Here is a 12,732-nt window from a genome sequence, read left to right as displayed (position 1 = left end):
CATCATTCAATTGATTTGCAAACTTTGTGCAACGTTCAATATTTGGGTCCTGCTGCTCGATCTTTCTGTTTATAAATGGTACTGAATGTGCAACGCTCACCACTTTCTGACGCGCATCAAGCTTCGTTATTATTGCCACTCGTTTCAAATGAAATGGCTTGCCTCTTCCTTGCAACTCCCTCAATAGAAGCCTTTAGCTTTTTACCAACCATATTCAATATTGGATGCATGAGATATTTAATGATACAAATGAAAAAGGTTCTTTGCACACTGGAGATACATTCACGCACTTCCGCATTGCAACGAAGAAGGTAGATGTTGGGTGAGCTGAGCTCTCACAGCGCCAGGCGTCGGTGTTAGCGGCGGAAAGAAGTACTACTCCGAAAAAGACGCGAAATACAAAATTGGACTTGCGAACATTTTTGGACTTAAACGCAATTTGCAGACATGTTCGTATGTACCGTTGTTCGTAAGTTGAATGTTCGTAAGTAGGGGAGCGTCTGTACTTGTTATTCATTTTAAGAAAATAATAAATAATTTTATGATGATTTTTTTCTGATTTGAGTGTGTTTCTCACATTGTTCATATACAATTGAGACATTTTGACCAATTTATAGGGTTCAGTTTGTAATTGTGTGAGGACTGTGGAGCAAATTAGTCAATTTCAGTGGCGGTCCGTGCATTTTCTCGTAGCGCCTTCAACAAATCAATCCAACCCTCAAAACTATTTTATGGCTATAAAATCTCTACTGGAGCTACAGCTGCGACACATAAAAAATAATCAATAAATCAATGCACAAAAATGGGGTAAAATCCACTTCCTAGCAGCATTTAATGATTAAATACAAATACTGGAGCTTTTCAGACATGAAAACCAGGCCAGGGGGGTGATTTTCCCGGGAAAAGACAGCGATGAACGTCAATGAACGTCAAATCAACTTGAGCTATTTTGCCTCAACTTTTTTCTCCTCAATTTCAACTTTCTAAATCAGTGGTTCTTAACCTGGGTTCGATCGAACCCTGGGGTTCGATGAGTCGGTCTCAGGGTGGAGCCTCTGCCACAGAGGTCAAGACACATCAACTCTTTTCATGATAGCATGCCACGCTTGACCATCGCTGCTGCAGATGATCATGTGACATTGCTTGGCCAATCAGTGCTACGAGGAAATTCTATATCTTGAATTTAAAAAAAAATCATATTTTATTTTACACTAAAGTAGGGTTCGGTGAATGCGCATATGAAACTGGTGGGGTTCGGTGATGGCGCATTCGAACCTGGTGAGGTTTGGTAGCTCCAACAAGGTTAAGAACCACTGTTCTAAATATTCTATTGTCAATGTATTTGACAAAATACAGTATATGAGTGTAATATAATCCTGTGCATTAATGCATATATGTTCAAAGCCACTATAACACTTTTCTCATTCCATTTTGTGAAGGAAAGCTCTGTAGCTCTGCTGGGGTGATTCAAAATGAACGCTTCATTTATACCGGAGTAAAGTTTGGGGACACTGCCACAGCTCAGTGCATTGGATTGGATTGGATAACTTTATTCATCCCGTATTCGGGAAATTTCATTGTGACAGTAGCAAGAGGGTGAGAATGCAGATACAGGAAAGGCATAGTTACAAGTTAGACAATACAGTCGCAAAGGCCGCAGAACAACAAAGCAAAAGCATAAAGTACAAAGCAAAGTATATGGGATTATTAAGAATCACCAAATCAAATCATTAAGACAGAAAAGCAGCAAAAACACAAAACGAGCAAGAGCGGACGGAGCTACCGCCACCGGCTGCCATTTGAGCGGCGCCATCTTGGTTGCGGTAGCAAAAACGGATACAGACTCAAGAAAAACACGTTGTAGAGTTGGATAAAACTGTGTATGACAGCGTAGGCATGGCTGAATGGTTCCAAAAAATAAGTAGCAGAAAGAAGCCAGGCTAACACAACAAAGAAAGTTGTAAAAACATTAAAGTATAAAGTAAAGTAAAAAGGAATGTATTAAGAAATATTAAAATGTAATTAAAAAAAGATAGAAAGGCTGTAAAACAAGAAAAACAAATAATAGTGGACAGAGCTACTGCCACTGGCTGCCGCATGACGACGCCATCTTGGAAAAAAATGGTAAGACACTCAAATAACGAGTGCATCCCATGTACTTTAACAATTTTGCCCTTACACCAGATTTCATCTTGTTGGTCATTGAATCCCGGTGCCTGAGAAGGGCAGAGGGCATTATAAAAGATAAGACAATACACATCCTGGCTTCCACCTCTTCAACCTGCTGCCCTCTGGAAGGCGCTACAGAGATAAAACTGCCAAGACAAACAGACTCAAGGACAGTTTCTTCCCAAGAGCTGCCACCATACTCAACTCAACTCGAGTTCTGCACCTAGGAATCATCAAGACTTAGTACTACTACTTATACTACTTATTTATTATGTTGACCACTTATTTATCTATTACTATTTCGTGATTATTTATCATTACTATTTAGTGATTATTTATTTATCATTAGTATATATTGATTTTGTATGTGTTTGCTTGTTTGTTGTTGCGTCCTTAGACTCAGCGAGTGGTGCGACTTGGCGCTGAACGTCTCCAAAACCATGGAACTCATCCTGGATTTCAGACGGAACAAGCCCGCTTCACTCTGCTGACCTCACTTGGGCTACTTATTCATTAATTTCTTATTTATTGATTATATGTGTCTGTCTGTTTTTATTTGTGCACTATGTGGTGAAAGCTTTAAATCTCATTATACTTGTATAATGACAATAAAAAGCATTCAATTCAGTAGTTGAGCAAAATACTAACAGAATAAATGAAGTGCATATTTATGGCAAGAAAAGGAGTCTACAAAATGTGTCTTTGCATATTACTAACAGGGCTGGGGAATGAAAAGATCTGGTTCAGTAAGATGTGGTTCTTGAGTCTTTGCGGAGAATAGATCTGTACAGTGTAGAATGCAGGGATGTGTTGTTTTTGCAAACGTGAGTTGTCTGCAGTAATGAAAGTCAAGGTGATGACTGTGTCACCTGGACCAGACAGAAAAATATAACAGCCTGATACGGACATCGAACGACCGCCCAAGATGATTCTACGTATTTTATTTGTGCAACACACCACAAGCCATTTGAGATGCCACACCTTTGAGGTTTATACATCTCAGCTCATCTGAGGAACAGGACAGACCTGTAACTAGACTTTACACAGGTCAAGGGCAAGGTAATGTCCTATATAATCCTGTATTATGCTTTTTCCATAACGTTCGAGTTGAATACACTTTGAAGAAATTGCATCTGTGTCCGAGTTCTTTGCATTTTTAACCTTCTATCATGAGGACTACTGAACACGTTAGGGTTCATTTTCAGAAGCTAATATTAACGTAGTAGTTTCCCTGGGCCACATTTGGGGTTATGACGTCCAGGGAGACCCTCATTTCAAACAATACCTTGAAGTGATGCGTGCTTCGTGTTCTGTCTGCCCCAGTTGTGGAATGTGAAACCCCCCAGAGGTAGCCAAGCCTGTTTAAAAAGGCAGACAGGAAGCAACGTACAAATACATGACTGTGGTTGTGAACGAGGGTCGCCTTGGGAACCATGATGGGGAACAAGGCCATATGAGGCACAGAAAACGGAACTTGGAGCCCACCTCCTACATGTAAAGGTCTGAAAGACAAATACAGCAGCAACACACGTTTTAACACAAATTTATTTACAATTTGCCATTAATAAGTGATTACAAGTTGTCGTTTGTCCACAGAAATCACATCCACGTCAATCACGCCCATCTCCAAAAGTGCCCAATGTCTCCTGGATGTGAGCTCGCACCAGACTTCACCAACACCAGGATGTGATCACCATCAGTTGTCGTCGCGGTTACACACTGGTTGGTAGCAGCTCGGTCACCTGCGGTATCGACAGTCGGTGGAGTCCCAGCCTTCCCAAATATAGACGTGCATGCATGCCAACTACTCTGCTGAAAATCTATTACAGGATTATTATTTTAGTTACTTTTATTAACACATTTACTGCATTTCTTATTCTTTTTTTTAGCATGGTGCGCTAAAGAGCAGAAATAAAATATTGTCTGATATGTGATGCTACTAGTCCAGGCCCAGCATAACAGGAGAAAACAGAGGATGGAAAATGACCTCTGCCAGGTTATAAAAGCTGTACACACATTAAAAAGTTTTTCAAAATGAAGCTGGTGTTTATTTCAATAGGTGTTTCGGGGTAAGAATGAGTACAAACTTGTTGTGTCCACCTTTATACATGTGTTTTCTTCTTTACTGTCAATAGCATCATGTGTATCATCATCTATCGGCTTAACTGCTAGTGAGTGTTCATGAACAAACAAGTTACAAGAAAATAAGAAAGACCAATTCCATTCATTTAAAAAGACAATACAAAATCCAGACATTTACATGAGCAATAAGAATTCAAGTGCAAATATCATGATCAACTCTATGATACATCATAGCAAACTCTATTTTAAAAGGCAACAATCTCAAACAAATATAATACAGAAAGAAATCTGTCAGGTCGCAGGAAAGTAGCTGATTCGGATTTGGTTGTGGTACTTCGACGATACAGGTATGTTTTGATAATACTCTATAGGTACATTTGGAAATGCATTAGGAATGTCTATATTTTGTGACATTATTTAGTTTCACCATCAACTAAGAATATTTCATCAAAATAAGAGGCAGAAGTAGGTGAATTTTATAACAAGAACCCTACACGTACACCTTTTCTAAATTGGAATTGAATCACAGAATCCAATGTGTATTTCCTTTCTGAAATGATATGATTATTGATGAACTATATTTGATCAGTTCAAGCCAAATTAATCCCCTACAATTAACATTGTTGGCCCTGTTTTCGAATTCCATCTAAATCTAGACAAGCGGTTGTGTCAAGCGAAGGTTTCCACTGGTTTACAAAATTCCTAAAAAGACGTCACACTTGTGGGAATCGCATAAAAATGATCATTTTAGGCCAGAACGTAATGGAAGAAAATTGAGCTTTCTGTGTTTCCAACCCAGACCAACTTATTGCCGTTTCCAGTTTTGTCAAGCTAGCTAAGAGCTAGCCTGAAGGGCTACTTGGTTTATAGTCAGTGAAGTTTTGACTGTTATTGTCAAACTTTTAAAACTGTGAATATGCCTTTTCTCTTGAAAATGAGATCATCTCCTTTCTCTGGAAAAGTTATTTTTTCTTTTTTTAAAGTAAAATTATTATACCCTGCTGCTGTCATCTTTCCGAAATCACAAAGAATATTTTTGAAAACTGCCATATTTTCATGACACCTTTGATTCTTTGCAAAGACACGCTGAAATTCTGTTCACGCATGGGGGTCAATGGTGCTGCTCAGCAAAAGATAATTTTAAAACCAAATCCAAAGTATGGTATATTTTTCTTCATTGCACTTCATTGTACTATAAAAGGTAGAAGGATGAGCTGTATATCTAGTGCACAAAACAACGGGTCCTCTTTGGAAGAGCTGTCTTCACTGGGGCAGACTGATCATGAGATGGGAAGTTAGATGTCTTTGGATTTGGTATGAGCACGATATTTTAGTGGTGGCATGGAGGGGAGGTACAGGCGTGATTCTAGCAGCCGGTTTCATCCAACCCTTGTCTTCCTTATTTTTACATTTACAAGTCAAAATATGATAGACCTGCTCCACATGCAGGTAAGCAGATGAAAAACCTGCCATGATGTCAGAACTTAAGTACTTGAAATTCTCTGCTTCCTTTTCACTTCAAATTTTTTAAACAATTCACGAGTAGAGTACATGAGAAAGACAAGATGAGATTGAAAAATTAAAGTGACTTTTTACAAGCAGCAAACATCATGTCCTCAAAGACATTCAACTCTCAATCCCTCTCCCAGACACATTCCACATCATCTCATTCCTGTGGCTCACCCGCTTACCCGCTTATTAGTTTCTTATTCATTTTCCAAATATGTCCTCCATGTTCCTGGAATGATTAACCACCTTTTTATGTATTTGCTTTAAAATCGCCTTGTAAAAAATGGGACAAAAAAAGGGAGGGGAAAAAAAGCAACAGGAATACTGGGCTCGTGCAGTCTAGACAGCACAGATGAACTGTTTTAACAGTAAAACTGCTCTAAGAGCTCAAACATAGTAAGGCTTTCAATGAGCTGGAACACAGCTGCGACATGAATTAGTTAGCATTTACCCCTCCTCAAAGACACACACACAAGCAAGCATCTTCAACAGTGCACGCATACACACATACGATGGAACCAGGGTTATACAACACTTACAAAACATCCATACTTAATAGTCGCAGTCAGAGCTGGAATACACACCAGTCATTTAAGCAAATACAATAACTAGCTCTAACACAACATCACTCCTAGTGTCTCTAATAGCTGTTTCATGGTTTCATTTCACAACACAATAGAGACCAAACCCACTCGCATATTCTACATCCCCACTAAACGCTCACACTCTGGACTGTGGACCTGGGACTAAAAACTGACAAACGACTAAACAATTATTCAGAACTCTGCATGTTTGTCATTGGAAATCAAAAGAGGATTTAAAAAAACAAGTGTATATTTTTGTGTGTCAAAGTCCTTTATGGGTTACGGGATGTAGCCTGGAAGAGGGATGGGGGTATTTACGGAAATAAAGATGCATGTTTACTTGTATGGTCGCAGAAAAGCAGAGACTTTGCTGCTTATGAGGCGTATGAATGATCGGGGGAGCATCTCATTGGACTCCCTAGTGGTGTACTTGAAGTAGTTGTTTGGGTGAGCCAGAACGTCAAAAAGAGTCTTTATGAGTTTTTTATCCTGCAAACATAAAGATCAGATATGAGTGCATTCATATACCAGCCTTGCTTTATGACGGTAGTGATTTATTTCAATGAATAATGCAAGCTAGAGGTGCACCGATTTTCATCAATTTTGGAGAATTTGTAAAGGGTTTATCACAAAAAGTATAACCGATTTTGTCAAATTGCATCTATCCCGCTGGCATTTGTTAGCAAGACATGAAAGACAATTTTGAGCCCCATCACAGCGTAGAACCCACCCAGTTAAATAAAATCCAAATGACGATCTCTGTTCAAGAAAGCGATGCTCCTCTTTGGCAATCCTTTATTTTCGTATTATAACCAGGAAACAATAAGTCAACAGTGGTGGACACATTGTGAAATCTCCTTCAAAGATAAGCATCACAGGAGAATGTAGATCTTCTTAGAAAAGGTTCGAAATTCTGGAGCCTATCCCAACTAAATATGAGAACCAGGCGGGGGACACCCTGAATTGGTGGCCAGCCAATCGCAGGGCACAAGGAGACGGACAACCATTCACACTCATAGCTAGGGGCAATTTAGAGTGTTCAACCAGCCTACCAAGCATGTTTTTGGGATGTGGGAGGATTACTCAGAGAAGACTTACGCAAGCCTGGAGAGAACGTGCAAACTCCAAACAGTGAGGACCGACCTGGGGTCGAACCCTCGACCCCAGAACTGCGAAGCCAATGCGAGAAACCACTCGGCCGCAGGGCAACGTTCTGCATTATTTCATCTTTTTTTTTTTTTTTTTTTGTAAGGCTAAATACAACTGCATTTTAATTTTGATAAATAAAGTTAGAATGCATTTGTCAGGAAAGTTCATTTACTCATTCACTCATCCACTCGTCCACTCATTTAGTCATTCACTCATTCACTCATCCATCCAACCACTCAACTTCCCACCACCCATACCAACCCGCCAGCCCGCCAGCTTTTCCTCACAAGGGGGGTATGGAGCCAATCACAGCGAACTCAGGGCACCAGGCAGGGGACACCAGAATTGGCAACCAACCAATCACAGGGCACAAGGACACGGACAACTATTCACGCTCACACTCATACCTAGGGGCAATTTAGCGTGTTTAACCAGCCTGCCCTGCATGTTTTTTGAGATGTGGGATGAAACTGGAGTACCCAGAGAAAATCCACATAAGCCCGAGAACATGCAAAATCCACACAGGAATGTCAGAACCTGGGATTCAGAATTGTGAGGCTGGCACGCTAACCACTATACCACAAGTCATTTTTAGAGAAATACTGCACGATTGATTGGAATAATAAATGTGCATGTAAAATCAGGATTGTTAAAAATCAAGAATGCTTTTCAAAAATTGGTGAACGGACAAAAAAATTGTGATCAGTGCACCACTAATAAAGGTAATATAACATTTTTGTTCATCTGGTCACCAACGACCAAACTGTTGCAAAAAACTTATCCCAACCCGCCAATCACATCGGAGAATCAACATGTTAAATAGATTTCGGTTCATTATTCAATGTCATTGTCAAACTTGATGTACGTTCAAGGCTATCAACAATTATTTTTGAAAAACAATTACAGTAATACCTTGACATACGAGTATCCCAACATCCGAGAATTTAGAGATACGAGGAAAATTCAGAGCAAATTTTTGCCCCGAGATACAAGAAAAAATTGACATACGGGCATACGATGCGGTCGTTAGGTGGTCCTTTTCAAGCTGTGCAGTGATATTCATGACGAGAAGGAGCAGCTTCTTTTAATATGGATAAAGGAGAAACAGTTAGCGGAATCTACGAGGACTTGAAAGTAAAGCAAGCAGCTCAGAAAGAGGAGAGTTCGGCGCCAGCGGAAACCTTCATAGCAAGTTGTGGCTGGTTTGATAACTTTAATAAACTAACTGGGATACACTCGGTTGTGAGGCATGTGAAAGTAGTGCATTCCGACTCGAAAGCCGTGGTGGAATACATTAGCATATTTGCCTCGGTTATTTGACAACAAAGGTGTGTGTTTCGTAGGCTAAGTTCATTTAAGTTAACTTCTAAGCCTGTGTTACGTAGTGTCACAAATGTGTAGCGAAATGAAAGTGTTGCCGTCAAGTCTCTCCCCTCCGCCGCCATTAGCTTCTACTGTCTGTCTCGAAGGTAAGAACTCCGTACAGTACTGTACACAATAATGTCACATTTTATTGCAGATCATAACCACTAGATAGGTATTTGTTACTTTGTGAACGTAGGTGGTGAATTACAACAATTAAAAACATGTTTTTCCATTGTAATATCCTATTTTAAGGTGTTTTTTAAAGGGTGGGAACAGACTAATTTGTATTTAGTTATTTTATTTGAGAAAAATTCATTTGAGGTAAATTGACATACGGTCCAGGAACGCATTAAACTCGTATCTCAAGGTATTACTGTAGAATAATGAATGGCAGGGCTAACCTTGAGAATTTCTTGATGGTTTTCCGAAGCGTAAAGTCTTCCATCTCGTACAATGTCCTCAACCAGCTGCTCATAGTCCTCTGAAGTAGCAACACAACATAAAATTACTCTTGGTCACCTTAAGTGACGGTGACAGCAAGTGATGGTCGTAGTCGAAATAACACCCTAAATAAGATTACTCGTTGGGCATGTGCTTTGAAAACAGTAAACCTCGGGAAAATTGGTTGAGAAATGAGCAAGTTGTGCAATGGCTTGCACTGATTGGACACCCCATAAATGGCCACTGAGTAAATACGTTGGATAGCCAGTTAGTTTTTTCTTGTGATAATTCAAATCATTCACTGGCATACATAGTGACGGATATCAAATCCCTTTTAACTGAAATTGGTGGCATTGAATGATCGTTTCAGTGAACCCTAAAACTGATTTGGTTAATTTTCCCAACAGCTTGGCTCATGTACAAAGCAATACTACATGAGTCACTTTCTCACAATATTCCTTTTTTTGCCGAGTATGGTGTTATAATTTGAGAGTTCTATTTACAGTATCAGATGATACAGACGACATTGAGAAGCTTTTGTGTTTCTGTTCATGGAGTGATGTTGTGGAACAGGTTAGATGTTGGGTTTAAGCATTGTCCAAGCATGGCTCAGTTTAAGAAGGCGATATAAACAAGGTAAAAAGTATAAATACATGTTTTTCACAGGATAAAGGGAAGAGGAGAGAAGTATGAATGTACGAATGTACGGCTGTACGTAAGTACGTACGTACGTACGTATGCATGTACGTACAGACGCTCCCCTACTTACGAACGCAATTGGTTCCGAGCGATTGTTCATAAGTTGAATTTGTTTGTAAGTTGATTAAGTGCTATATTTTGTATTATAATTTATGTTTAAGGCCGATATAAGTATATTGAAGGTTTATACAAGTGCATTTGTATGTTTAAGGCTTGTATAAGTAACACGCATTGGTTTGTACTGAAAAAAAACATTTAATAAAATGGAGAGAATATGTACAGTACTTTATAGAGAGAGATTTATGTATTAGAAACTGGCCGAAAGAAGCGATCTAACGACGATTGCACAGTTTTCTTCTTTTTTTCATCATAAATGATGCAGTAGCACTGTATGGCATCATTCAATTGATTTGCAAACTTTGTGCAACGTTCAATATTTGGGTCCTGCTGCTCCATCTTTCTGTTTATAAATGGTACTGAATGTGCAACGCTCACCACTTTCTGACGCGCATCAAGCTTCGTTATTATTGCCACTCGTTTCAAATGAAATGGCTTGCCTCTTCCTTGCAACTCCCTCAATAGAAGCCTTTAGCTTTTTACCAACCATATTCAATATTGGATGCATGAGATATTTAATGATACAAATGAAAAAGGTTCTTTGCACACTGGAGATACATTCACGCACTTCCGCATTGCAACGAAGAAGAAGGTAGATGCTGGGTGAGCTGAGCTCTCACAGCGCCAGGCGTCGGTATTAGCGGCGGAAAGAAGTACTACTCCGAAAAAGGGGCGAAATACAAAATTGGACTTGCGAACATTTTTGGACTTAAACGCAATTTGCAGACATGTTCGTATGTACCGTTGTTCGTAAGTTGAATGTTCGTAAGTAGGGGAGCGTCTGTACGTACGTATGCATGTACGTATGTACGTACGTGACCGGACGATTCGCCGGAAGACGTTTCGCCGACGGACGTTTCGCCGACGGACAGTTCGCCAAACGGACGTTTCGCCGAAGCGGGATTTGCGTGCTCGCACCACCCCCGGATCGTGTGTGTACTTGTTTTTCAACCTTGGCCCACGGGCCATATACGGCCCGTTACAGATAACATTAATTTAGGAATAACAAGGGCATGTACTGCCCCCCACTGGACATATTTCTAAATACAAGTACGTACTACAATGTGCTGCCAATTTTTATATTTATTATTTTATCCTTACGTTTAAAGTAGTAGCCATTTGGATACGCAATGTAATTTATCAAAGCTGGGGATTGATGTCTGACACTGAGAAAAAACAACACTAGAAGACTTACGTGAAATTCTAAGTGCCTTGGACAGACTTGAGGGCTTAGAGAACAATACCTGAAAATGCCATGGAACACACTTTTACTTCTAGTTTAATTTTAAATAATTTCCCATTATTTTAGGAAATATATATTCAAAATGATTTGCTGAGAACCTTAATTCAAAGATTAATCTCAAAGTTTTCTATGCTGGTGTAAGTTTTCTGGAGTAGGATTTCTGGATTTACAATTTCATTACAATAGTACTTACTGTTACTACTATTTTATTTTCTCTATTTCTTCTGTCACGTACTGTTCTGCATGATCTCCAAATGGCTACTACTTTAAACGCAAGGATAAAATAAAAAATATAAAAAATTGGCAGCACATTGTAGTACGTACTTGTATTTAGAAATATGTCCATCGGGGGGACGTACATGCCCTTGTTATTCCTAAATGAATGTTATCTGTAACGGGCCGTATATGGCCCGCGCGCCGAGGTTGAAAAACATGTACACACACGATCCAGGGGCCGGGCGAGTGCGCGGATCCCGTTTCGGCGAAACGTCCATTCGGCGAACTGTCCGTCGGCCAAACGTCCGTCGGCCAAACGTCTTTCGGCGAATCGTCAGAGTAACATGTACGTATGTATGCACGTACGTACGTATACACGCACGTACATACGTACGTACGTACGTATGTATGGATGCATGTATGGATGGATGGATGTATGTGGTTATTTAGTTTATGTATTTCTTTTGTAAACATGGGTCTAGTGTAGAGGTAAGATCTTTAGACTGAGCCCAAACCTGACCCGACCCGACCCAAAATTCGGGTCAGGTCGGGCCTAAAATGTCAATCATTACTTCGGGTTTGGGCCGGGTCGGGCCAGATTTTTTCGGCCCGATCTTACCTCTAGTCTAGTTATATGACAGACAGAGTGACTATTAATTGAGAAATGGAGAAGGGGAGTAGGTTTAAATAAGATTATGCTTCCTCCTACTCCCCTGTGTGCATTTTGGGTTAATACTGTTATTATTATTGTTATTTTCTTGACTCTACTATTTAATTGTTGTCATTCTAACTGTGTCATTGGTTTTGTCCAACTTTGGTTGTGATTTGTTTTTTGTGGTTGTTTTTTTCTTATGCCATGTGCACAATTCAGCACTCAGATTAAAAAATCAACTGTTACTATGTGGTTTAAAAAACACATTTTTTTAAGGAAACTGTCAAGTGTCATGAGTTCTTAGCATAGCATACCATCATAAGTCACGTAGGGAATCTGAAACCCCCTGGCACTGTTGCCCTCATTGGATTTGAAGTTAATCCAGAGTCGCCTGGAGCGTGCCGTAAATGCAATGGGTCGCTCATATGTCTGACAGGTTTCATAGGTGGTGATAGATGTAGCTGACCCTTGCAAAAAGCACAGAGAGGTCAATGATGAATTGAGAT

At 39.8% G+C, this 12,732-nt stretch overlaps 1 protein-coding gene across 4 annotated transcripts in view; it reads right to left on the bottom strand.

Moving 5' to 3' along the window:
- Positions 1-3,696: 3,696 nt before the first annotated feature.
- Positions 3,697-12,732, bottom strand: part of LOC144075441 (signal peptide, CUB and EGF-like domain-containing protein 3) — a 171,405-nt gene continuing 162,369 nt past the window's right edge. Inside the window, exons 21-24 of one of the 4 annotated variants that reach the window (XM_077602483.1) lie at positions 12,541-12,693; positions 9,260-9,339; positions 6,685-6,833; positions 3,697-3,911 (exon numbers count right to left, since the gene is read on the bottom strand). In XM_077602483.1, coding sequence (XP_077458609.1) covers positions 3,908-3,911; positions 6,685-6,833; positions 9,260-9,339; positions 12,541-12,693 — 386 coding nt within the window. In that variant the 3' untranslated portion in view covers positions 3,697-3,907. Of the gene's footprint in view, positions 6,834-9,259; positions 9,340-12,540; positions 12,694-12,732 lie in introns of all 4 variants that reach the window. The other 3 variants (XM_077602661.1, XM_077602751.1, XM_077602573.1) reach the window with 3 other exon arrangements.

The sequence above is a fragment of the Stigmatopora argus genome, chromosome 1 (genome assembly GCF_051989625.1).
Source record: "Stigmatopora argus isolate UIUO_Sarg chromosome 1, RoL_Sarg_1.0, whole genome shotgun sequence".
Classification (NCBI taxonomy): Eukaryota; Metazoa; Chordata; class Actinopteri; order Syngnathiformes; family Syngnathidae; genus Stigmatopora; species Stigmatopora argus.
This window is presented reverse-complemented; position numbering and strand designations above follow the sequence as displayed.